General features: G+C 59.1%; 3 protein-coding genes across 4 annotated transcripts; 2 read left to right on the forward strand and 1 right to left on the reverse strand.

Annotated features, from left to right (window-relative positions):
* The first annotated feature begins 324 nt into the window (after window positions 1-324).
* On the forward strand, window positions 325-17500 carry MTA2 (metastasis associated 1 family member 2). Its single transcript, XM_065407468.1, has 18 exons — window positions 325-352; window positions 2527-2594; window positions 3171-3264; window positions 5401-5518; window positions 5832-5895; window positions 6149-6266; window positions 6452-6554; window positions 6673-6772; window positions 7094-7282; window positions 7561-7635; window positions 7746-7804; window positions 8084-8181; window positions 8368-8507; window positions 8916-9144; window positions 9220-9309; window positions 15883-16001; window positions 16300-16448; window positions 16945-17500. Exons 1-18 carry the CDS (start codon window positions 325-327, stop codon window positions 17114-17116), a joined length of 2013 nt encoding a protein of 670 aa, XP_065263540.1. The 3' UTR covers window positions 17117-17500.
* Window positions 17501-17914: 414 nt separating this feature from the next.
* LOC135881288 (putative nuclease HARBI1) lies at window positions 17915-20496 on the reverse strand. Of its 2 annotated transcripts, XM_065407888.1 has the most exons (3): window positions 19933-20496; window positions 19479-19776; window positions 17915-18760 (listed from the first exon to the last, which is right to left on the reverse strand). In XM_065407888.1, the coding sequence occupies exons 1-3, from the start codon at window positions 20155-20157 to the stop codon at window positions 18387-18389; spliced, it is 897 nt and encodes a 298-aa protein (XP_065263960.1). In that variant the 5' UTR covers window positions 20158-20496; the 3' UTR covers window positions 17915-18386. The 2 variants fall into 2 exon arrangements, with proteins under 2 accessions (XP_065263960.1, XP_065263959.1); XM_065407887.1 differs by having other exon boundaries at window positions 19479-20496.
* Window positions 20497-20794: 298 nt separating this feature from the next.
* TUT1 (terminal uridylyl transferase 1, U6 snRNA-specific) lies at window positions 20795-25881 on the forward strand. The gene is made up of 10 exons (XM_065408188.1): window positions 20795-20867; window positions 21434-21624; window positions 21709-21918; window positions 22219-22333; window positions 22429-22559; window positions 22676-22902; window positions 23258-23367; window positions 23510-23632; window positions 23735-23827; window positions 24854-25881. Exons 1-10 carry the CDS (start codon window positions 20795-20797, stop codon window positions 25879-25881), a joined length of 2301 nt encoding a protein of 766 aa, XP_065264260.1.
* Window positions 25882-26119: the final 238 nt, after the last annotated feature.

Raw genomic sequence — 26119 nt, forward strand, 5'->3', positions numbered from 1 at the left:
TCGCCGGGAGGCTGTCGTCGGCGATGCCCGAAGCTTCCCCAGGTGCTTCCGGAAAGATACGAACGTTTCCGGAGAGACCCGATTTGGGCCCGAAGCCGCCTCGGATATTTCCGAGCCTCCCCGATCCTTTCCCGGAGACCCCCGAAGCGCGGCCGGAACCGCCCGAAGCCGCCTGGCCCTGGCCTTGCGTGAGGAGGAGGAGGAGGCGGCGGCGGCGGCGCGGCGGAGCGGGAGGAGATGAAGAGCGGCCAGGAGCGGGGCTAGCGAGGGCCCGAGCAAAGCCGGACGGAACCCCCCCCCCTTCCCCCATCGCGCGGCGGGGCCATGGCGGCCAATATGTACCGGGTGGGGGGTGAGTCGGGGCCGGGGCTGCCCCCGGCTGGGACTGAACTGGACAGAGCGGGGTTGGCCCGGGGGGGGAGTCAGTGCGCGGCTGGGCGGGGAGTGTGGGGAGCCGCGGGCTGGGGGAGTGAGCGAGCGGGGCAGACGGGGCTGGGGCGCCCCCGGGAGTGTGGCGCTGCGGGGCAGTGGCTGGGCCGGAGGTGTCAGTGTGGGGGGAAGCGGGGCCGGACGGGGCGGTGTGTCCCCAGCCCTAGCGAATTGGGGGGGGGGGGTGCGGGGAGGATGCTCTCTTAGTTCTCTAGAGGAAGAGGCTGTTCTCCCCCCACATGCTGCGCCCCTGTGTCGGGGTAGGGGAGCGGGCGGAGTGGGCTGACCCACAGGGAGCAGGCTGTGGGGGGGGGAGCAACGGGTTTGTTATGTGGGGGTTGGGGGGTTGTGATAGGGTGGGAGCGCTGTGGGATAGGGAGGTGCTTTCATCAGGTATGGGGTGTTCACAGGCTCTGGAGGGCATGGGGCAGTTGGGGGGATCAGGTTGTGGGGGGGAGGTGGACAATGGGGGTAAGGGATGATGGGCTAGTTATGTGGGGGCAGGGGAGTCTGGTGTAGTGAGCTGGTGGCATGGTGTGAAGAAGTTCAGGTACTGTGGGGAAATAGGGCACTTGGGGTTCTGGCTGGTGGGTTGGGCTGGTAATGGGCTGGTTATTTGGGGATGAGGTAGGTTGTGGTGGGAGCTGGCAGGTTATGGGGTGGAGGGAATCCTTTGGGGGGCAGTGAGTTTGGTTACATGGGGTAAGGGAATTTACCGGGTGTGGGGCCCATATGGGGTCCAGGGCGGTGGGCTGGTTATATGGAGTACAGGACTTGGTGAGCTGTGGGTATGGCTGGTCGGGGAGCGATTGGGGAATGGGGATCAGTGAGGTGTTTATATGTGGTCAGGAGTTTGCTTGTGGGGTGTCTGGGGCAGTTGACCAAGTAGGGTGTGAGGTGCTTGTGGGGGAGAGTTGGGGGGAATCTGGTTGTGGGGAGGCCGGGGGGCAGGTTATATGTGGGGGCAGTTTGGGGGGGTGGGTTTGGAGGCCTGGGTGAGGTGTATGTAATTTTGGGGCTGTTGGGGTTGGATTATGGGCTGTGGGAGGAGGAGGCCTGGTTGGGGGATGTTGTGGAGTGTAAGTTATGTGGGGTAGTTTGGGGGTCTGGTTATGGAGATGATGTGTGGAACAGTTGGTTGGGAGGTGGGGACAGTTGTGGGACATCTCATTTTAGAGCAGTTGGGGGAGTGGCACTTTGGGGGAAGGGTCTCTCCTTCCTGGTGGCTCTATTTTATAACGTCCTCCCCTTGTGCTGACTCTGTGTGTGTGTGTGTGTGTGTGTGTGTGTGTGTGTGTGTGTGTGTGTGTGATATCTTGCACTGAGATCCCTTTGCAGTTGTGCTGCTTTGGGTGGGGGGCTATCTCCTCCTATCCTGGCAGTGCTTTGCCCACACCAGTACCTGGCTGTTCCGCTGCCTGGGCACTGTGGCTCAGCTACCTCCTGAGCCTGGTAAATGCTGCCCATGCCTAGCTTTTGCTGCTCCGGGCTGGAACCTATCACCAGGCACTGGCAATGCTGCCCTTAGACTGGGCCCTGTCTGTGCAGATGTTTGGCAGGTGGTGCCAGCAGGGGGGCGCTGCCTGGTGCCTGGCTGTGACTGGGAGTGGCAGTGGGGGGGTCTGGGTGCTAAGGGGGGTGGGATAGGAAGTTGGCCCCTGCTCTGGGGTGCTGCAGCCTGGGCAATGTTGCCTATGTGTGCAAGTGGGTGCTGATGGGAGGAATGTGTTGGTGCCTGCTGCTGTGCTAACTGGTGAGATGGAGACTGGGAGAGGGACCCCCCCTTTGGGGGCTGCCTGGCTACTGCTGTTCAGGGCCTGGCCTAGGGTGGGGGCAGGAAACCCCATGGATACACAGGGTGCTTGGCAGGCGAGTATGAAACAGCTGGGGCAGTCTAGGTGAGGCAGCCCCACGGGGGAGGAGATGAATGCCCCATTGGGAGCAGGTGGCACTGGGGTGGAGACTGAAGGTGGTGGTGTGCCCCCATGGGGACAGGTGGCTCGTGTGATGGCTCTGAGGGTTCAGCCTGTGCTTCCTGGGTGCCTGCCTGTTCTCCTGATTTCCCTCTGACGTCTTCGGTCTCAATTCTCTCTGCAGATTACGTCTATTTTGAGAATTCCTCCAGTAACCCCTACCTCGTCCGGCGCATTGAGGAGCTCAACAAGGTGAGGGGCCATGGGACCACACCCAGGGGACCCCCTCCACCACATGTCCTGCATGCACCCCTTAGGGCCACAGGACCACAGCCGGTACCTGTATGCTCACCCCCACCAGCCGTGCACCAGAGACCCACCCCCCTCCACCTCCCTTGGGCTTTGGGACCAGAGCTAGGCATCTGTACCCCCTCTCACACCAGAGACCCACACCCCTTCCCCGCCCCTCCTACTGGGCTTGGGCGCAACAGCCAGATGTACCCTGTCTGTACATCCCCCCCAAAGGCTGGGGACCTGCAGCCAGACCCCCACAGACACACACCATTGGGGATTTGTAGCCAGACCCCCTCTACAGGAGGGACCCGTTGGCCAGATTGAAAGGTTGCTCCTGGGGACACTGCAGCCGCTCTGAGCCTGCCATGTGTACGTACGGGAGGGAGCTAGGATCCCCTGGCGGTTGCCTCAGTGCCCCAGCTGGGAGGCTGCACCGAGTGCTGTGTCTAGGGCATGGGGGTGGTGAGGAGCAACTCCCAGGGGAACAGCAGTGCCAGCCCCTCCTCTCAGGCAGCGTCCTGCTCTCATCCCCAGACAGCCAATGGCAATGTGGAGGCCAAGGTGGTGTGTCTCTTCCGGCGCCGGGACATCTCCAGCAGCCTCAACAGCCTGGCCGACAGCAACGCTCGTGAGTGCTGGGGCCCATCCCCATGGCTCTACTGGCAGGCCTGGGGCCTCTGGGGGTCTGTCTCAGGGGGAGCATGGAGTGGGGTAGAGGTCTTGAGGGCTATTAGGCTGTCTCAGGCTAGCAGGGGGTGGGTCTGTCTTTGGGGATGAAGTAGTAGGGGCATGCATAGGGTTGGGGGACAGTCCTAGTCATTGGGGAGCAGTGGCTCTCTCTCAGGTGTGGGGTCTTGGGCACTGGGATGTGTGTGGGGGGCTGTTGGGGGGCAGTGGGGCATGTGTGGGGTGGGGCTGATTGGAGGAATATTATGGCCCCGTGCCTGTGATGCAGGGCAGACATGCTGACAGAGTTGCTGCCGCCTGGAGCTAGTGGGTGAAAGGCTACCCTGCCCGCCCCTCCCTGGGCAGCTCCCTGCTTGCCTGGCTAGGAGAGCTGCCAGCTCCTTCCCCAGCCCTGTCTCCTCCTTCCCCTCCCCGTAGGCTGCAGGCACTGGGTAAGAGTGGCACTAATCCTTGTCATTTGTGGTATGGGGCAGGAGGTGTCTCTGGGGTGATGAGCCCCCCAGCACACAGTACAGTCAGGGTCCCACATCCTCCTCCTCCTCCTCCCTGTCTCACGCCTATTCACCCTGCACTGGGCAGTGTCCAAGGATCTGTGAAGGGTCTTGCAGGTGCCGAGACTTTGACCTTTCACCCCAAGAGCACTGGTGTCAAACACACAATCAGCAAATACAACTGAGGAGACCCGAGCCTAGGGTGTGTGTGTGGCGGGGAGGGGAATGTTAGTTCATTTCCCAGTCCAGAGCTGGGGTAGCAGGGGGTTGCAGATTGGGAGTGAGGGGCACCAGCAGAGCTGTAGGCGGGGCGGGGGGAGAGGCTGGCACAGCAGGGGGCTGTGGGTCAGGAGTGAGGGGTGCTGGGGCCGGAGCTTGCCCAGCTCTCCCTAGCCCCTCATGTATGAGGCTGCTGCAGCATGGAGGCCATGGGCAGTGCAGGGTTAACAGACCGTGGGAGCTCTTCCGGTTGGGGGCTTGTGCTAGCTGCTCGCCTGGGCTTGGGGTTTCCGGGCCTGTTCGGTGGGGGCCACCCTTGACTCTGCCCAAGTGGGGTGGGCGAGGAGTGGGACTGGGTCCCAGGGGGCTGCCCCCGCCTACCCTGCCCCCACCCCACAGGGCTTCCTGAACACGTGAACCGGGTGGAATCAGTGCCGTCCCCCACTGGGCTGCTGCCAAGTGCTGGAGACAGTGGGGCTGGGAGAACAATGAGCTTCTTGGCGGGTGGCGCAGCTTGGCCACTTCCTGCTTTGGAGGGGGAGGGGGGTTGGGCCTCTGAGGATGGGGGGAGCGTGCTCTGCTAGGGGGAGGGTTCTGAGGGGGGTGCATTCTGCTCTTGGGCAGCGGGGGAGGGTTAACCTGGGGCGGTGCTGTGCTCCGGGGGTTATTGGGGAAGGGGAACACACTGCTTTTCAGCATGGGGAGGGTTAACCCCATGCAGGTGCTCTGCTCCGGGGGGGTTACGGGTGCTCCCAGGCAGGGAGGGGATGGTTAAGCCTGGGGCTTGCCCTGTTCTGGGCAGGGCAGTGTGCTGTGAAACTGGTGGGGGTAGGAAGGGGAGGGTTCAGCTTGGGGGCTGAATGGGGGGTAGGGCAGTACTCTCTGCTCCTGGGGGATAGAGTGGGTGATGGGAGCAGCAGAGCTTTGCTCCTGGGACTGGGGGGGGGGGGGGGGGACGGAACTTGGGGGCAGTGAGTGATTAGGGATGGACAGCAGCAGCCTTGGGGCTGGGATGTGGGAGGGTGGGGTCTGATTTTGCTGTAGGGGCTGGGGTCTCTGTGGGGCTGTCTGTCAGGGAGAAGTGTGTGTGTGGGGGGGGTCTGGGGTCTCCATGGGGCTCTCTGTTGGGGAGGTCTTTGTGGGGCTGTCTGTTGGGGGGAGGTGGTGGGGCTGGGGGCTCTGTGGGGACTTTCTGTCAGTGGGAGGTGGTGGGGCTGGGGGCTCTTTGTTGGGGGGAGGTGGGGAGGCTGGGAGCTCTGTGGAAGCTCTTTGTCGGGGGGAGATGGCGGGGCTGGGGGCTCGGTGTTGGGGGGGGCGGGGGGGAGGTGGTGTGGCTGGGAGCCCCTGACCCTCGTGTCCTGCCGCAGGCGAGTTTGAGGAGGAATCGAAGCAGCCGGGGGTGTCGGAGCAGCAGCGGCACCAGCTGAAGCATCGTGAGCTCTTCCTGTCGCGCCAGTTTGAGTCGCTGCCAGCCACCCACATACGGTGCGTGGGGGAGCTCTGCTGGGCACGGGGGCTAGGGCTCTTTTGAGGGAGGGGCCTTCCTCGGCCTGGGGGGCCTTATCCTGGGTTTCGTGCCTCCCTGTTGCCATCTCCTGGCTCTGTCTCCTCTGGGGCGGTCCAGCACCAAGCCAGTTTCACAGGGAAGGGTGTGAGCCCGGGGCAGCAGCTCTGCAGGGCTGACTCTGCTGCTGCTGCTGCTGGGTCTGGTGGGATGTGGGGATCCCTCAGGGCCCCGATCTGGGGCGTGGGAGCCATGGGGCCAGCCTGTGATGTGACCTGTGCTTGGTTCCTGCAGGGGGAAATGCAGCGTCACGCTGCTCAACGAGACTGACATCCTCAGCCAGTACCTGGAGAAGGAGGTGAGGAGTTGGGCCTGTGGAGGGGCTGGGCCTGCAGGGGTTGAGGGGCTGGGCTTAGCACCCTAGAACTGGTCGGGGCTGGGGGCAGGGAGGAAGGAGGACTTGCCCCCTGGCCTGGCTGCAGGTGAGAAGGGTTGAAACCAGGGCAGAGCTCTCTCTTGCGGGTATGGGAAGAGCTGTTTCTGGGTGGGGCAGGGTTGTGGGAGACCAGTCTGCTGGGGTGCCTTGCCTAACCCCTCTGCCCCTACCCCAGGACTGCTTCTTCTACTCGCTGGTCTTTGACCCTGTCCAGAAGACGCTTCTGGCTGACCAGGGGGAGATTCGGGTTGGCTGCAAGTACCAAGCTGAGATCCCCGACCGGCTGGCTGAAGGTGATGGGGGAGGGTGTCTCCTGGACCGATCTGTGCGCCTGGGGGAGGTCAGCCTCGCTCTCTGGGGCAGCCGTGTCCCGGGGGGAGGGCCCCAATGCCCTAGAGGAGCCATGTACCTTGCCTGCCTCTCTCTGGATGGGGGAAGAGATGCAGTATCGTCTTTCCTGACTGTCCCCTCCCCACAGGCGAGTCGGACAATCGGAACCAGCAGAAGATGGAGATGAAGGTCTGGGACCCCGACAACCCACTGACCGACCGACAAATCGACCAATTCTTGGTGGTGGCTCGGTGAGACGCCAGCTGGGGGGGGGCACAGTGTTCAATGGACTTGGGGGGGAGGGGGTCTCTTGGTTCACGTGGGGCCCCCTTGGGCTCTGGGTTGTCGCTAACCTGTGTCCCTCCCCAGGGCCGTCGGGACCTTTGCTCGAGCTCTGGACTGCAGCAGCTCCATCCGGCAGCCCAGTCTGCACATGAGCGCAGCCGCCGCCTCCCGGGACATCACACTGGTGAGAAGGAGATGGGGGGGCAGGGAACAGGCTGTGTGTTTTCTGAGTTCTGCAGTCCATTTGTGTGGTGTCCTTATCCCCAGTGGCTCCTGGAGGGGCCCCTACAGCCCAAGGTGACTCACTGGATGTGACAGGGGCCTCAGAAGCTGCCTCAACCCTCCTGACTCAAGGCTGGGGGGCTCGGGTTGCCCCCTGCCCAGAGGGTTGAGAGACGTAACCCCTGGGGAACATTGCACTCCTCTCATGGGGTGCTGGCTCGGAGGCTCGTGTGTCCCCCGGCAGCCAGGAGCGACAGCCTGCTGACCACCCCTTTCCCTGCAGTTCCATGCCATGGACACGCTGCAGCGGAACGGCTATGACCTGGCCAAGGCCATGTCGACGCTGGTGCCCCAGGGGGGCCCAGTGCTGTGTCGTGACGAGATGGAGGAGTGGTCGGCCTCGGAGGCCATGCTCTTTGAGGAGGCGCTGGAGAAGTACGGCAAGGACTTCAATGACATCCGACAGGACTTTGTGAGTGGGGATGGGGGGGATGGATCCGCCTGGGACCCGCTCTAATGCCTTCCTTTATGGGGGTGGTAAGAACCTCCCAGGTACCCACACTGGACTGCTCCATCTTGGGGGGACATGGACCCAGGAGAGGGGCTGGGAGCCCTGGAGACTGATCCTGCACTGGCTTGGGTCGGCATGGGAGGCTGAGGCACTGCTGTCTCCCTCCCACCCCATGCCTCCTGGGGCTGGGTGTGTGGGGCTCTCCTGGCGCTGTCTGACCACCTCTCTGGCCCTTGCAGCTGCCCTGGAAGTCCTTGGCCAGCATTGTGCAGTTCTACTACATGTGGAAAACCACCGACCGCTACATCCAGCAGGTGAGCTGGGCCCGGGAGGTGAGGGGCTCTGGGACTGGGCCTTCCTCCTGCCGGGGGTGAGTGAGGGGGCTGCATCTCCTCCCCTGCTTAGGCCGTGTCTCTGTTTGCAGAAAAGGTTGAAGGCCGCTGAAGCTGATAGCAAACTGAAGCAGGTCTACATCCCTACCTAGTGAGTATTGTGTGTGTGTGTGTGTGTGTGTGTATGGCCCTCACCCCTGCCTAGTGTGAGCATGGGGGGGGGTCACCCCCCCGCCCCCAGTGTGAGCATGTGGGGGAGCTAGGACAGGAGGCTAGGCCTGAGGGAGGGGCTATGTCCCCTTCTAGTGGGGTCTGGGATAAGAGGTGCCTGTTCCATGCACTGTGGGGAGCAGGCCACCTGCCCTCCCCCTAGGTGGTGGGTGGGCTGGAGCTGGAGTTGGGTGTGACCTCGTCTCTTCTCCCCTGGCAGCACTAAACCTAACCCCAATCAGATCATCTCGGTGGGCTCCAAGCCTGGCATGAACGGGGCTGGCTTCCAGAAGGGGCTGACCTGTGAGAGCTGCCACAGTGAGTGCTGACGTGGGGCTCCAAGGAGTGGGGTTGTCTGTGCCCAGTCCTGGGGGTGGAGGGCCCTGACTGCTGCCATGGTTCTTGTCCCGGGGGAGGGGGGCAGATCCCTGGGCCTCCCTGTCAGCGGGTTGCTCAGCTGTGGAGTCCCCTCCCCCTAATGCTGCAGTCTCTCCTCGCCCTCAGCCACCCAGTCAGCACAGTGGTATGCCTGGGGCCCGCCCAACATGCAGTGCCGCCTCTGCGCCTCCTGCTGGATCTACTGGAAGAAATACGGGGGGCTGAAGACCCCGACACAGCTGGAGGGAGCCGCCCGCAGTGCCACGGTAATGCTGGCTGAGGGGCATAGCACCACAGTAACACCTCCCGGGGGATGGGCATGCAGGGCACTGACAGTGTTGTGGCAATCCCTGCCCGGGGGCATAGGAATGCAGGGAGCTGCATGCAGTGCCTCGGTAATGCCTGCTGGAGTGGATGGGCATGGGTGCGGCCCTCCATGGTTAATGCCTGCGTTGGGGGCTAGGTGGGGGGGCAGGGGTATTAGGCTGCACTGGGGAGGCCCTCATTCCTCGTGGTCCCGGGGTGTGTACATACCCCACAGGTTGAGAGCTGGGGACTGCCAGCACTTGAGCCTTGGGCTCCTCTGTCCAACCTGTGCTGGGCTGTGTCCCTGCCCCCAGGCTCTCCCAGTGCCCCATGCTGGGCCCTGACCCACCTCCCCTTCTGTGTCGCAGGAGCCGCACTCCAGGGGCCACATGTCAAGGCCGGAAGCCCAGAGCCTTTCTCCCTACACGACCAGCGCCAACCGGGCCAAGCTGCTGGCCAAGAACCGCCAGACCTTCCTGCTGCAGACCACCAAGCTGACCCGCATTGCCCGCCGCATGTGCCGCGACATCCTGCAGCCGCGCCGTGCTGCCCGGCGCCCCTATGCCCCTATCAACGCCAACGCCATCAAGGCTGAGTGTACGTGTGCTGGGCTGGGAGGGAGGGCACCATGGGCTCCCCCATCTCACACCCACTCTCTGCTTCCCTCCATAGGCTCTATCCGGCTACCCAAGGCAGCCAAGACCCCCCTGAAGATTCACCCCCTGGTGCGACTGCCACTGGCCACCATCGTCAAGGAGCTGGGTAAGGGCCAGGGGCACGGAGCTCTAGGCACAGCAGGCAGAGCCCAGCTTGGGAGGACTGAGGCCTGCAGCCCCACACCTGCCTGGCTTCCCATGCCCCACACCAGCCTTACCCCCATTCCAAGGGGGAAACTCCTCAGCCTCCCCATTGACCGGACAGCACTGCTCTCCACTTGAACAGGGCTGTTGCTCCACGGTGTTTGAGTGCTTGTCTGTGGATCCCACTCTAGGTGCATCTGCATGAGGTTGGATGCCCTTGCATGCCCTCGGCTGTGGGCATAAAGGGCAGAGTGGATGCAACCGTACCTCAGTTCCTCTTGCTGCCCCTGGCAGCAAGATGGAGCCAGGCTATGGCTGCCTGCTGCCCTCAGCATGTTTCATAGTGGTAGGTAGGTCGCCTTAATCCCTTAAATTCTTTTTTCCCTTAGTTTTCTCAACGATCCCCTCCCCGTTTCTCCCAAGTTCCTTATTTTTCTTTGGTGCTTTATGGATTGAAGGCCCTCAGGCTTCCCACCCTGTGCTTGTTCCCCTTTCCCATGGACATGGCCCTTAACTGTCTGCTTAGGCAAGACATGTATCTGATTGGTGCACTCTCTGCTGGTCCTTTTTGTCAACAAGACAATCAAGGACACTCGGCTGAAATGCTGCTTCTGGAGCAGTCGCGGGGCACTTTGAACCCAGAAGAACGGATATCAGGCTCCACACAAGACCTTCCACTTCAAGTCCCTGGCAGTCAGTGCTGCTGGCAGCTGGGATGCAGCTCCTGAGACCGGTACCATTGGGGGAATCTGAAATGGTACCAATGGGCCAGCCACAGCTGCCAAAAGTCAGCTTGGCATCACTGGCTGCTCCAGTGCTGAAGACTGGTACCACATCCTCCACTCTGAGGCAGACTTGCCCAGAACACCAGACCACACATGGCTTTAGGCACCAACCAGGAGGTGCTGAGAGGCCTAAGAAAAGTCATTGGCCTTCAGTCCCCTCCCTCTCAGAATCCAGGGGCAAGTGACAAGGAATCGAGTGGTTTCTGGTTTTGGGAGTTGCTACTTCTCTGGTCCCAAGGATGCTACACACGGAACAAACTTCAACAGCTTGACACACCAGCCAAGAGGTCACTCTGCTGTCGCAGGAAATCTCTCCCTCTCCAGACCAGACCACACCACCTCCTCCTGCCCATGTACCGGGCTCTGGGAAGGGTTCCTCTCCAGTGAGCACCACTTGTTTCAGAGCGCTGGTCTGTCCTCTGACACCCACCTCCATGGCAGTGGTCTGATCTGCCCCACTCTTACAGCTCTTCACTGTGGCCGTACTGGGCTCCGCTCTGAAAATCCTCCAGAAGTAGCTCTCCCTCTAGCACACTGGCAAGCAAAGACTGTTCCACTGTCCTGCAGCTTTGACTACAAGGCCCCCTTGAGAGACGACCCAGATCCCTTGGCCGTGAGACGCTTGGAGGGTTAGAGATGAGGAAGAACATCCGCAGAGGAGGGAGAGACAGGTCCTGAAACTGAGGAGCAGTGTCCCCAATCTCTCCAATAGATCCCTCCTTGTCTCACCTGATGAAGCGGCCTCCTCTGTTCTGGATGCCTACAGAATATTTCAGGAGCAGACTCTGATGCCCTAGAAACTGAGACCTCAGTGATCCAAGACCCCTCAGACTGTTTGACATCTCTGCTCTGGGCAGGATGGTGATGCCAGTTGGGAAGGGCACAATGGAGCCAGTCACAGATCTCTGGAAGCCCCTGGGTACCTTCACCCCAACTTCAAAGCAAGCAGAGAAAAAAGAGATCAAGTTCTGCAGAAGGGAGCTGAGAAGTTCTACACCCACCTGGTCCCTGGATTTCTGGTGGTCTCGGAAGGAGAGAGAGAGAGACAGCCTGGTCCACTGATGTCTACTCTGAAAGACAAAACCCCGAATGGAAAGCTTGACCTCTTGGGTAGAAAAGCTTATTTCTCTGCCTCTTCCCAGGTACAGATAGCAAATTACCAAGCACTATTCTGAGTCGGACTCTAACTTGGGAGAAAGTAGCTCCCTTTATCAGTAGACTTTGTTAAGAGGATAGACAATAGCTAAAGGCAATAACATCTGTCACTGGTGCAAACATCTCTCCAAGCAGCCATGGATGCTTGGGATATGCGGCTAGATCCATGGCTGTGGGAGTCACCACATGGCTAAAAGCACCAGGTGTCCCAAAGGAGTTTCAGAATACCATTTCAGACTGGCTGTTCGAGAGATATTTAGCCTGTACTATCATGCTCTACATTCCCTGAAGGATTCCAGAGACCTGCTGCGATCATTGGGCATTCGTACCCCGGCCTACAGAAGGAAGCCGGATCAGGCAAGGAACAGCCATCTGCTCGCAGCAGCAGCCTAGGTTTTCTCATGCACCACTAGCCATCCCAACTTCATTGTCTAGGGAGCAGGTTTGACACATAGGTCAAGAGTCACAATCCAGAGCTGCTCTCCCCAACCTTATCTTGGGATGCCACCTTTATTCACTCTGATGTGGAGTGGAGTAATTACTGACCAATGGGTACTATAAGTCATCTCCCAGGGTACTCCCGTTCCAGTCTCTGCCCCCTTTCCTGTCCCTCTCCAGGGGCCCTTCTCATGAAAACCAATTGCAAGTGGCCTCCCTGCTTTGCCTAGGAGCAGGGAAGAGGTTTCTACTCCTGATAATTCTTTATTCCAAGAAGAAAGGGGGACCACATCCCGTCCTCAACTTGAGAAGACCGAACAGGCACATTTGCACCTTCCTGGATGGCAACGCTCGCATCCCTCATCCCTTCGTTACAGGCTCAAGGCTGGTTTGTGGTTCCAGACTTACAGGATGTGCCCTTCCTGTGGGCTAGAGCGATCATGCTATGGAAGTGCCTCTGTCTGTAGGGGCAGCCATTATCACTGCAAGGTGCTGACCTTTGGTCTCTCCAGAGGACCAAGAGTCTTCACAAAGTACCTGGTGAGACATCTGAAGAGACAGAGCATGGATGTCTAGGCAGCCCCATCAGGAAGTCTCCCTAGATTTTGTCCTTGGCCTATTCAAGAAACTCGGCCTTATCATAGAACTGGAAGGGAACTTACTAAGTCATCTAGTCCAGTCCCCTGCACTCAAGGCAGGACTAGGTAATAACTAGACCATCCTTAACAGGCGTGCGTCTAACCTGCTCCTAAAAACCTCCAATGACGGAGATTCTACAACCTCCCTAGGCAATTTGTTCCAGTGCTTAACCACCCTGACAGTTAGGAAGTTTTTCCTAATGTCCAACCTAAACCTCCCTGGATGCAATTTAAGCCCATTGCCTCTTGTCCTATCCTCTGAGCTTAACGAGAACAATTTACCTCCCTCCTCCTTTTATGTACTTGAAAACTGTTATCATGTCCCCACCTCAGTCTTCTCTTCTCCAGACTAAACAAACCTAATTTTTTCAATCTTCCCTCATAGGTCATGTTTTCTAGACCTTTAATCAATTTTGTTGCTCTTCTCTGGAATTTCTCCAATTTGTCCACATTTCCAGAACTGGACACAATATTCCAGCTGAGGCCTTATCAGTTACTTCTCGTGTCATGCTTACAACATTCCTGCTAATACATCCAAGGAGGATGTTTGCCTTTTTTGCAATATTACATTGTTGACTCATATTTAGCTTATGATCCACTATGACCCCCCCAGATCTTTCCGCAGTACTCCTTCCTAGGCAGTCATTTCCCATTTTGTATGTGTGCAACTGATTGTTCTTTCCTAAGTGGAGTACTTTGCATTTGTCATTACTGAATTTCATCCTACTTACTTCAAACCTGATGTCCAGATCATTTTGAATTTCAATCCTATCCTCCAAAGCACTTGCAACCCCTCCCAGCTTGGTATCGTCTGCAAACTTTATAAGTGTACTCTCTATTCCATTATCTAAATCATTGATGAAGATGAACCGAACCGGACCCAGAACCGATCCCTGTGGGACCCCACTCATTATGCCCTTCCAGCTTGACTGTGAACCACTGATAACTACTCTCTGGGAACAGTTTTCCAACCAGTTATGCACCCACCTTATTGTAGCTCCATCTAGGTTGTATTTTCCTAGTTTGTTTATGAGAAGGTCACGCACAACGGTATCAAAAGCCTTACTAAAGTCAAGATATACCACATCTACCGCTTCCCCACTATCCACAAGGCTTGTTACACTGTCAAAGATCACTATTAGGTTGGTTTGACAGGATTTGTTCTTGACAAATCCATGCTGATTGTAACTTATCACCTTATTATCTTCTAAGTGTTTGCAAATTGATTCCTTAATTATTTGCTCCATTATCTTTCCGGCTACTGAAGCTGACTGGTCTGTAATTCCCCGGGTTGTCCTTATATCCCTTTTTATAGATTGGTACTATATTTGTCCTCTTCCAGGCTTCTGGAATTTCTCCTGTCTTGATGATAAATTCCAGCAAATCATCCCTCCACGGATGGTTCATAGTAGCTCTGACTGATTCCCAGTTCATCTGTGGTGTACCTTCCCGAGGAGAGATTTCCCCAGATAATCATTGGCCATGGCAGGGGCCTCAAGCAGTAGTGCACTTTGCTCCCTCCTAGTCTCTGCCTGTGGCACATACTAGTTTAGTCCCGAGAGGGCTGTAATACTTAGTCTACCCAGGTTATTGAGCCCAATAGCCTGAGTTAACTGGGTGGGGTTGAGTAGTCTGTGCTATACAGGAGGTCAGACTAGATGCTCTCATGGTCCTCCTGGCTTAAACTCTGTGACCTCCTACATCAAATTAAATCAATCAGCCATGGTGAAAACCTGTCCTCGACTCTTAAGCTGCTCTGACATGCTGCTGCTAGCTAGGCTTCGCCTCCCCCAGCACAGGGCTGGCTCAGGTCCGTATATTGCCTTACAAGACAGATGTGCACGTCATCATCCCAATTCATATCCTGCCATCATTAAACTGGTGGACAGAAGCTCTGCATCTCCATCCTTCCACCAACAAATACCTCAGTCCCAGATGCTTCTGGGACAGGCTGGGGTGCTCGGATGGACCAACTTCAGATAGGGGAATCATCGTCTCTGGGAGAGATGAGACTGCCTACAACCATCTCTCTAGTTGCTGGATCTCATTCAGATGTCACCTCTGCCTTCAATAGCGCTACCAGATTGTCCTGATGTAGTATCTCAGAATCATGGCCAGATTCTCCATCCAGACGCAAACATCTAACTACCTATTTGTGTTGGCTGGTTAAGGGCTGCCAATAGAGCCTGTTCATTGCAAGTCTGAGGACTGATTTTACCAAGCAGAAAGCCCTCCACAAGGAGAACCAACTTCTCACAATGAGAAGATCCTCAGTCTGGGAGCAATCATGTAGCCATGACTCTCTGGAAAGCCCTGGTGTCAAAAATCTTGACTGTGTGGTCTGCATCTGAATCTCTGTGGACTCTAGATCAGTTCGGTCAAGGTCCACCTTGCAGCAGCTAGAGCATGCCAGCCCAGTCCAGTCATGTGGTGTATTCTCCCCCCTACTGTTCCTCCAACAGTTAGAAAGCCAAATAAAGGCCTGGCAGGGCTCATGTAGCCACCTCTGAGCCCATCTCTGAATATTCCCTTCAGCACCTTACTCTCAAAGTGGCTCTTCTGGTGGCCATTCCATCAGCCAAGCACGTCGGCAAACTCCAAGTCCCCTGGCTCCATTATACCATGTTTCATCCAGATCAGGGGGTGGCAAGACTACTTCCTAAAGTTGTTTTAAGATTCCCACTGAATCCAGAAAGTGAATTTCCCTGTTTTCTTTCCTAAATACAATTCCTCTGGGGGGGGGAAGAAGTAGCTCCACCCTGGAGAGATCTCTACGGCCCTGTTCTCTTACCTAGTAGGACCAGTCTCCCCGCCTTTTGGTTGCATTAACCATCTAAATGGCTTCCCCAGTGGATTCCAGTGTTATCACATGGCAGGCGTTCCCTCTCCCCAGGTATCACAGCTTTTTCAGCCAGAGGTCAGGCTGCCTCCTCTGCATGTTTCAGGAACCCTCCCGTTGGAGTAACCCGCTGCCCTGTGTCCAAAGCTGTGCCCTAGACTGGGCTTTAAGCCCAGAGGCCAGGTTCAGAAAGGCCATGTTCCAATCACTGTTCAGGGCCACTGATGGCACCTGGGAGGTGGGACTGCTGGCCAATCACCTAGGATGAGATCCGTGCAGGCGCACACACGAGGGAACAGAGGGATGGTCGTGGCCATGCCGCCCTTCATATCCTCAGATGTGCGGAGAGGGAACAGGGCAGGCAGGACACTGGTGTGGCCCCAACGGGCACTGCTGGGCAAATGATTCCCATCTCACATGTGGGGCTCATACACTTAAAGGGGAATTTCCATGGACACCACCGACCGGAAGCCCCCCCAGTTAGTGCAAGTTAAGGAATGCCCAAGGGGAGGTTGGGGTGCAGCCCTGCAGAATCCTCATGGGGGTGCAGTGGTGGTGGGGGAGGGCTCTGTTTGGTTAATATATTGGGGTGGGGGTGCATGGAGAGTTAAGATGTTGGGGAGGGGCAGAGGGCGATGAACTAGGCTGTGGGATCCTAATGGTGCTGTCTGGTTTTCCAGCTGCGCAGGCCCCTCTGAAACCAAAAACGCCACGCGGCACCAAGACGCCCATAAACCGGAACCAAATGAGCCAGAACCGGGGCCTGGCCGGCATCGTGGGCAAGAGGGCATACGACAGCGTGAGTGCTACGCACACACTCTGGGGTGGGGGGCAGCGATGGCATGAGTGACGGGGGAGGGGGTCCCCACCCATGGGTGGGTGCTCGCTGTCAGAACTTCCTGCCTGTGCTCCAGGACCCCAGAGCCCCTTCCCAAGGGGGGCGCTGCTCAGGCAACCCCATGGGAGTCAGGTTAGTGGATCCCAACAGAGGGTGGGGCTCAGCTGATGGCTCCGGTCTGTGACTGATGTAGGGGGTGGGGTCCATGCAGAGGAGGGGGTAAGGCCCAGCTGATGGCTCTGGTCTGTGATTGGTGCAGGTGGCAGGGAGCGGGGTCCCGTTTTCGGCCAATGGCCGGCCCATGACCTCGGGGATGCGGTCGAGTGCCCAGCCAGCTGTCAAGCGTCAGAAGCTGAACCCAGCTGATGCCCCCAACCCTGTTGTCTTCGTGGCCACTAAGGACACCAGGTACCTTGGGGGTGAGGGGCAGAGGGGGCCCCAGGTAATGGGGGGGAAGGGGAGTCACTAGGTCACAGAGGACAGGTCCCACCAGGCAATGGGGGAAATCATGTCAGGTGGGGGGACAGGCAGAGGGGACACTTGGTAATGGGAGCGGATTGGTGGGGAGCACCCCAAGGCCAACTGGGGGAGAATCGAAGCTCTCAGTTGGACGGGGGGAAATTGGGGGGTTTAGTCTCACCCCCCACTCCAACCCATTAGTCTTTGAATGGGGGAGGGCATTCCATCTCTTCTCTCCCCACCCCCCAACCTCTGGGAGGAGGGCAGGGGCTGTGGCCTCATTCTTGCTGCCCCTCACCGAGCTGAGGGCTCTGTGTGTTGCAGCAGCAGGAGCTATCTGGGTTGTGCCTGCTTGAACCTACAGCTGCCTGGGGGGGTATTTGGAGGGGCCCTGCCCCCCTGCTTGCAGGCTGTCCCACTCTGACCCGCTGTCTGTCTCCTGCAGGGCGCTGCGCAAGGCTCTCACCCACCTGGAGATGCGCCGAGCTGCCCGTAGGCCCAACCTGCCACTCAAGGTGAAGCCAGTGCTGCCCATACGGCCTGTGGTAGCGCCGCTGGTGCCGGGGCCCCCAGCCCACCCTGCCAGCACCAGTGAACCCATCATCCTGGAGGACTGAGCCCAGCCCCTCTTCCCAGAGCCGCACCTCCCCCTTCTCCAGAGCCTGTGTACATGGCAGGCTGGGCTGCAGCGCCTGGTTCCACGTGTCCCCGTTGGGGCTTCCCCAGCCCCCTGAGGGATCAGCCCAGGGGTGTGAGGAGCAGGGGTGTGGCTTCCACTTTTTTTAAATATATTTTTATTTCCACAAACTCCCCCATCGTCTTCAGGGCTGGGGTGTTTGTGTTAGGATCGTGGGGAGGTTGAAGTGGGGAGCCAGGGCCTCCGTCTGCCCCCTCTCCCCAAATGCAATTACTTCTCGTCTTTCCTTGTTTCCCTGTGTTGGTTCTGCTGTCTCTGCTCATTTCCCACAAGCCACAGCTCTGCCCCCACCCCCCGAGCCCATGTCCCCAGCTGGGCCCGGCTCTCCCCCCCGCACCCCCCCCAGCCGGGCCTGGGTTTTGTACATGATCAGAGAGGAGAATCTGTCGTTTTTTTTAACTCAACCTGTAACCAGTTCTTATAGCAACCAGGAAATAAACCAACGCCTTTTCTTCACCTGCCCACTGCTGGGGGAGGAGGTGGCTGGGGCTCACTTGGTGGGGGAGGGACAGGAGGTGGATGGAGCCCTCAGTTCATGGGGTCCACTGGGGAAGGGAGGGGGCTCCTCATGCTGGGCAGCTGCATCTCACCCTGGGGCTGGGCCCTGTTGTGTGAGAGAGAGAGAGAGAGTGTGTGTGTGTGTGTGTGTGTGTGTTGGGAAGGAAGCAAAGGGTGATAGGGCCCCACCCTTTGAGGCGCAACTCAAAATCAGGCACAGTCCAGCGCCAAAGAGCCAGTTTAATGTCCTAGCAGGGAAGAGTTGCCAGGGGGCCACCTATGATCTGTGTGTGGCTACACAAGAGCGCGCCCGCTGTACCTTCTCCAGTGCTGCTAGAGTGCCAGCTTCCTCCCCTGGAGGTGGCTGGGTTGGGGGAAATGGCTCCAGCAGCCCAGTCCGCTCTATGCAGCGGCAGGATCCTAGCCTCTGCTGCCTGTGAGTATAGGTCCCACACAAACAAAGCCTCTTGCTGTTTGTCTGTCTCAGGGAAGGTATGTGCTCCCCACCAGTCCAAAGGGCTGGGAGGGAAACGGGGCTGGCTCTAGTAGGGCTGTGGCCTATAGTCCAACCCAGAGAGCTTTGCCCTTCCACCACCACAAACTCTTCCCCCCCCACACACACGTCTATGGGCTGGCTTCCAACCCCTCCATCTCCCCCCACACGCATGTAGGTCAGGGGCCCAGGGTGCCCCTCAGCTGAAGTAGCTGGTGATGAGCTCTTGCCGCAGGCACTGGGCCTCCTGGGAGAGGGGCTCAGGGTGGGGAGAAGCCTGGTCAGGTAGCCTGGCACCCGGCTCCACCCCCTCAGGCATGGCAATGCCCCGCCCCACAGCCATGTTGTGCAGGACACAGCAAGCCACAAAGATGTGGCAGACCTTGAGGGGGCTGTACTGGAGCACCCCCCCTGCCTGATCCAGGCACCGGAACCGGCCTTTTAATGCCCCCACTGTACGTCCCACCACAGCCTGCGTGGCCATGTGCGCTGCATTGTATCGCTGCTCAGCTGCTGTCTCTGCTGCCTCCACAGGTGTCAGCAGCCAGGGCTTCAGGGGGTAGGTGCCATCCGCTGTGGAGAACCAGACACAGGGGTTATGCTATGCAGGTTGACTCGCTGGCTGTCCCTGGCCTTCCACCCATCCCCATGGCAGTCTCCAGCCTTTAAGATGGGGCCTCTCCCCTCTATAGGATGCCAACTCCAATCAGGCTCTGGGCAGGGGCCCTGACAGGCTCAGGGGAGTGGGGAATGGAATAATGGGGGCCCTTCCCTCTTCTTGCTTGGAAGTTGCAAGTGTCCATGATGCTCCAAGAGGGAGGGAGGAAGGGCCTATCAAGACACAGTGTACCCCACTCCCCTATGGGAGGGGCAGGGCAGGCTGAGGCAGGTAGCAGAATCTGGTAGGTGGGTGGGCACTCCCTCAGGGCCCCCTGCACATAGCAGGGAATTCAGGCTGGGGTGGAGGATGCAGGTGACCAGCAGCTGTCATGGAGCCTTCACCACACAACCTGTGTTCAAACCACCCTGAGCAATTTCACCACGGGAGCTTGGCCTGTGGTTTACGGCTGGTGAAGGGAGCCTTGATTTCTTCCCTGGCTCCTAGGTGCAGGCAGGGCTGCTGTGATGGGCTAGGGGTGGGATCCAGGTTACTCTGCTGAGATAAGAGTCCTACTTCTGTGGTGGACAGTGGAGACACTGGAGAGTGAGGACAGCCAAGTAAGGGGTGCCACAGGTGCATGAGATTGGCAGGTGGGGCAGCTGAGGGAGGGGCCCCTAGGCCATGGCTCACCCAGCAGCCAGCCATCCAGGTTCTGGTGCCCCTCAAAGATGCCCCTGAGGCTGGAACAGCTGAGGATGTGGGCATCCGGCACAGAGCCGGGGAACTCGGCCACCACATGGGTTATCATGCCGTGGGCATCGCACACCAGCTGCATGTTCATGGAGTGGAAGCGCAGTGGGTTGAGGTAGAGGTTCTCGTGATCCGAGGGCGGCTTGAGGGCCACGTGGGTGCAGCCCAGCGTGCCCAGCACGTTGGGGAAGCCAGCAATGCGCAGGAACTCCTCTTTGGTGCGGGCCTGTTGCTGAGGCTGGAAGGGGAAGCGGATGTAGGCATTGGCACGGCGGGTCAGGGCAGTTGTGACTTGGGAGACGCAGCGGGACATGCTGGCCTGGCTGATGCCAGCCGCGTCGCCCGCCGGCGTCTGAAAGGTGCCCGAGGTGTAGAAGTTAAGGGCAGCCGTCACCTTAACATAAACAGGGAGAGCATGGCTGCGGCCGGTCGAGGGCTGCAGGTCACACTCCAGTGCGTGGCACAGGTCTCGGATCATCTCAGGGTTGAGCTGGTAGCGCCGCATCACCTGCTCCTCTGGCATGTTCAGGAACTGGATCCGGGGCTTGAACACCCGCTCCTGGGGCACCCGCCTCCGCCGGCGGGCATGGGCACGCTGGGCCAGCAGGTACAGCGCCATGGGGGAGCTGCAGCCACCCGGAGGAGAACAGCTCGACCTGCAGAGAGCAGGCCTAGGGGGAGGCTCTACAGGGGCTGCGGGCAGGAAGGGGGCAGGGGAGGGATCTCCTGTTGCCCTGGCTGGGGGTATTTAGGGAAGTGGGAGGGTATTTAGGATTGGGGGGCAGGAAGGGGTGTTTGGGCTGGGAAGCAGGGTCCCCACTTGCCCTGGCCGGAGGTGGGGGAGGAGCCGGAGGGGGATCTCTACTTGTTCCGGCCCCGGGGGTATCTAGATATTAGGGTCCCCCCCCGCTGCTGGGGGAGGCTCCGAGCCGGAGGGACCCGCTGCCAGCGGCTCAGCGCCTCCCGTTCTCCGCGGACCTTGCGCAAGACACGCCCCCTCTTCCACCAATCAGCGCGCCCCACTCGTGATTATTAATAAGGTGTCAACCCCTATGCTACAATACGGCATATTCCAATTAGCCCCACCTACGTTGGGGGAATGGTAACGGAACGGACCACGTCCGGCGGAAGTTATAGAGGCGTCACGCCACTTCCGGTAGAAGAGATCGCTAGATGGGGCACTTCCGTTGGAAGTGCTTTCTGGTAGGGAAGATCGGGGAGGAAATACTTCCGGTGGCGCGTAGTTCGGTCCCGGGATGGAGCGGGATGTGGAGTCGCTGTCCCGCGGAGGCTTCCGTTGCCGCCTGTGTCATGTGACTGCGGCCAACAGTGAGGGGGGTCGGGGTCACCGGGGTCGCGAGTCACCTGGGCATGGGGGTCTGGACGGGGGTAGAAGTTGGGGGGTCGGGATCAGAGATCACACTCGGTGGGGCTGCAGTGTTGGGGTCATGGCACCACTTAGGTAAGAGGTTATAGGAGGTCTGGTCCTGGGATCAGAGGTAACAATCGGTCAGAGGACGTGACACCTTTGGACCATAACCTGGATGGGTTGCTGTCACCATGCAGGTCAGAGGTCACAATCGGGGTCAGCGTTGGGGTGTTATGGTGTGTTTGGGGAGACAGGGGTTAGTGTTGGGGCAAACAAAGCAGCGTTGTGGGTGTAGATGTCTTGGTCTCCATCCAGGTCAGGGGTTGCAGACTGGGAGTGCTTGTGGGAGGTGTTAGGTCAGAAGTTGCCATGTGGGGGTTAGTGTCAAGTTAAAGATTGTCCTCTGGGTCAGGGATGTCAGTATTTGAGGGAGTTGCAGTCTGGGGACAGTGTGACCTTCAACCCCACCCTGCCTCTGCCCCTGCATTTCCCCATCACTCCTGAGCTGCATGTGTCTCCCCTGCAGAGCCCAGCCTACAAGATCATCTGCAGGGGAAGAAGCACCAGCGGCTGGAGAGCTTGCGTGCCAAACGCCAAGACCAGGAGCTGCGCAGTGTCTTTGTCAGTGGCTTCCACAAGGGTACATCAGCCCCTGAGCTGAGTGAGTACTTTCAGGCCTTTGGGGGCGTGGCCAGTGTGGTGATGGATAAAGACAAGGTGAGTCCCATGGTCAGGCCAGGGGCTCCCTGGGGTGGATGAGACCCCTCCCTGGAACTAACAGCTTGTGCTTTTTGCTCGCAGGGGGTCTATGCTATTGTGGAGTTGCAGGACCAGGAGGTGATGGAGAAGGTGCTGGCCCAGCCTGAGCATTGCCTGGGGGGGCAGCGGCTGCGGGTGAAGCCCCGGGAGAAGAAGGAATTCAAGTACATGCCTCCCAAGAAGCAGGGATCTGCACATCATGTACAACTGAGTCCTGAAAAGCTGGTCCAGGCACTGTGCCAGGCTGATGATGTGAGTGTGGATGGGGACCTGGGGCCTCTCCTGGCTGCTGACAAGGGTGGCTGCTGAGCTGATGAGCAGGGACACTCCCCTAGGGTGTGTGTATGGGGGAGGTTCTGAGCTGTCTGGAGCTGGGATGATCCCTGGAGTGGAGGTTTGGTCTGTGTGCTCACAGAGCTTAGGGGTGGGGAGGAAGGAGGGAAGGGGGGTTCTGAGATGGGTGGGGTTTTGGGCTGTGCAATCCTATGCACATGTTGGGGGGGGGGGGGCTGTTTGATGATGTTGCTCCCTCACTCCTCCACACACACCCAGGTGGATGCCCAGATGTCACAGCTGGTGCAGCTGTTTGAGCTCTCTGAGAGCGAGAGGCGGCTGCGACACCTACTGGTCACCCTGTTCCAGGAGGTTTTCTCAGAGTTCTTCCCTGGTAAGTTTCAGCTCCATGTATGTGCACGTGTGTCTGTCTGTCTGTCCCTGCCCGATGTGCCACTGCCGTGACCTTTGCCTCCTGTGTGCGCGCAGGGTGCGCCATCCTCCCCTTTGGCTCATCGGTGAATGGATTTGACATCCATGGCTGCGACCTGGATTTGTTCCTGGACCTGGAGAAAACAAAAACCTTCCAGGCATCTGCCAAGGGACCCCAGGGGGCACAGGTGAGAGTGGATGGTAACAGGGACCCCTGGGGAGTTGCAGGGTAGGCACTGGTAGCAGGGACTTTTGCAGGTGGGGGGCATGATGAGTGCTGGGCACTAAGTCCAACCCCTTGCAGGCCGAGGAGGGGGCAGGGCCAGACTCTGACTCAGAGGACTCCATCCTGAGTGACATTGATCTGACAACAGCGACGGTGCCTGAGGTGCTGGAGCTGGTGGCAGCTGTGCTACGGAAGTGCGTACCAGGTGTGCACAGTGTCCAGGCGGTGCACAGTGCCCGCCGCCCTGTCGTCAAGTTCTGCCACAAGGACTCGGGGCTGCTGGGAGACATCTCCATCAACAACAGGTGCAGAGCCTGGGAGGCGGGGCCCAGAGGCCAGGGTGCGCATGTGGGGGATGGCGGGAGGGCATGTTGAGCCTGGGGTGGGAGCCAGCTCCATCTGGGAGAGGAGGGGGACCTCTCCCATCTAGAGCATCCCTCCAGGGTCAACTGTTCTCTACACACCCTGCCCCACTCTGGGGAGACACAAAGCATCCTGGCTCCATGGCTGAGACTTGTTCACCAGCGCCAAATCCACATGGGCTGCCCTGGGCCGGGTGGGGGGTGGAGTGGACAGTGGAGAGGTTTGGGGGTGCCTCAGGTGTCTGTGTGTGTGGGGGTGTTGGTGCTGCCCCCCCAATGTGTCCCATGTCTCTGACAGGCTGGCGCTCTGCAATACGCGCTTCCTACAGCTCTGTACGGAGGCTGATGAGCGGGTGCGTCCCCTGGTCTACGTGCTGCGCTACTGGGCCAAGCAGCAGGCCCTGGCAGGTAAGGACTCCCACTTCCCCTCACTGGGGGGTGCATGGTTAGAGCTCACCTCTGGAGGAATCATGCTGGGCGGTGCATGGGTCTAGGATTTGGGGTATGGACATCCCTGTTGCCTTGTCTAATGGCCCCCATCTCCCCTCAGGAAACCCCTTTGGGGGCGGCCCCCTCCTCAACAACTACGCACTGACCCTGCTGGTGCTGTTCTTCCTGCAGACGCGCAGCCCCCCGGCCTTGCCCACACTGGCCCAGCTCAGGGAGCTGACAGGTAGGAGTTACCCCACAGTGCATTCAGTTGGCGTTGCTGCATTAGCCCCTTGTGCCCCTGGGGCAGTGTTTATCTCACCCCCCATCTCTGTCTCCTCCCCAGGGGATGGGGATCAGGCCATTGTGGACGGCTGGGATTGCAGCTTCCCCCAGGATGCGTCGCGGCTGGAGCCCAGTGCCAACATGGAGAGTCTGTGTGAGTGCCGGGGGGGGCGGGGCGGGTAATGGCCTGCAGGACATCCCCCACACTCCATGTACACAGCCTACTCATGGGCCTGCCACTTGAGACCAGGTGGGCTCACCCTGCCTGCCTGGGGTCGGGCCGGGGGGTCTCAATCCCCAGGGTGCCGGGCAAAGGATGTGAATGATTGTCCCAGCTCTCAGGGGTGGTTTCCCTTCATCTCTTCCAACCCCAGAGCATGATGGGAACACTCCCCTGAGCTGCTGCCCCAGGATCCATCCAGCCTGGTTTCCTGTTGGCAGTCCCGTGCAGGCAGGTTCCCTGGTGTCATTGTGGGGGAGGGGAGAGAGAAGAGAATTTCTCTTTCCCCAGCTCCCCATATGTCCTGCAGGCTGAAAGCTCTTCCCCAGCCCCTTTGTGATCTCATGTCTGTGCAGGGCTTCTGTCTCCCCACCCTCACCCCACCTCTTGCCTACCTGATTCTCCCATGGCCACCCTGTGTTACCTGCACAAAAGTATCTGTTACGTACACTCTAGGGCACCCACCTTTACCCTTCTGTGGGCTCAAGCCGTAACCCTGTCAATTTAGGCACACCCACCCTTTCCCAGTTCCTAGGGCTCTGGGTATAAGGCACCCAACTTTACCCTAAATTTGTTGCCCGCACGCTCTAGGACATCCCACCCCTACCTAGTTCTTAGGGCTCAAGGCCTAACCTGGTTGATTTAGGCACCCTCTCCCTTTCGCCAGTTCCCAGGTGAAAGGCACCTAACTTTACCCCTCCGTGGGCTCCGGGCTCTACCCCTCCGTGGACTCAGAGCTTAATCTTCTGCGGGTTTACAGGGTCTTTGACCAGTGAAAGAGCATTACACAGTAATATCCTACTTAACCTTTATTTATTAACAATCACCAAAACAGAATGCACACGCTAAGCATATGATGCTCTCTACAATATGGCTACAGGAAAAGGCCTTATCCTTACTCCTGGGCTCACCCTTCTCCCCCTAGCCACTTTCCTCTCATCTGTCTGCATCTCCCTGCAGGTTCCCTCCTAGCCGAATTCTTCCGCGTCTTTGGGGACCATGACTTTGCTGGCTGCATGATCTCGCTGCAGGAGGGCCGGGCGCTGCCCCTGCCCAGCTTCCTGCTCTCAGAGGTGGGTGCTAAATTCAAGCTGGGTCCTTTCAACGTGCAGGACCCCTTCGAGCTGAGCCACAACGTAGCAGCCAACGTCAATGAGAAGATAGCGCAGCGGTTCCAGCACTGCTGCCGGGACGGGGCCAAGTACTGCCGCAGCCTGCAGTACCAGCGCAAATCCAGCAAGGGCAAGGCTTGGGGGCTGGTGCGGCTCTTCCAGCCAGGGGTGCCGGAGGCTGGGGAGCTGGGCCCTGATGGGCTTCTCATCACCATCCCCTTCACGCTGATGGCGCTCTCCCCTGGGAGCCGGCAGCAGCTGTGCAAGGCCAGGGACTTCGGGCGCTGCTGGTTTGACAAGGTTTGTGCCGCCATCACCTTCGTGCTGAAGGATGTGCTGAAGTGCAGCTGCACGGGGCCTGCAGGGGAGCCCCTGGGGCAGGAGCCCACAGAGCAGAGTGGAGGGGAGCAGCCTATAGCGGGGTCCAAGCACCCCCGGTCTGAGGAGAGAGGAAGCTTGGTTGTCTCCCCAGCCAAGAAGAGGCCGAGAGTAGAGGGCCCAGCGCCAGAGGAGGAGGAGAGCGTGAGCTGGAGCTGTGCTGTGTGGCACCGTGTCTGGATGGGCCGGCGCCGCGTCCGGCGCCAGCTCCGGCACCTGGGCAGCCCCCAGCCAGACACAGAGCAGGAGGCTGGCTCCCTGGAGGTGGAGGAGAAGGTGTCGGAGGCCATAATCCAGCAGGAGGGAGATTCCATGGGGGCAGAGCCGTTGCTGAGGTTCACGGCCTGTGCCCGGGTGGGCAGAGGCCAGGAGGACACACGGACCCTCCTGTATTTCACCCCAGCCCCCCAGCAGGGCCCCCTGTTTCAGGACTTCTATCACTTTCTGCAGGGCTTTCTGCCCAGGATGGTGGAGCGGTATGTGGGCAGAGCAGCTTGAGGCAGGCAGTGACCACTAGTGACATCCATGCCAGCATTCTGAGACTGGGGGATGCTATTTTAAATGGACTTTGCTGTGTCTGTACCATGTGACTGGGAAGAGAATAAAGGGCCTAGACAAGTGCCCCTCTGGGCTGTGCCTGTCCCGCTGCTTGGGGGGGTGGGGGGAAGTGGCTGGGGGCCTGGCTCGAGTGGGGAGCAGGCAGTCCCCAGCTGGATGCAGGCCTGTCTCCTATCTC

Source organism: Emys orbicularis, chromosome 7, assembly GCF_028017835.1.
Source record: "Emys orbicularis isolate rEmyOrb1 chromosome 7, rEmyOrb1.hap1, whole genome shotgun sequence".
Taxonomy (NCBI): domain Eukaryota; kingdom Metazoa; phylum Chordata; order Testudines; family Emydidae; genus Emys; species Emys orbicularis.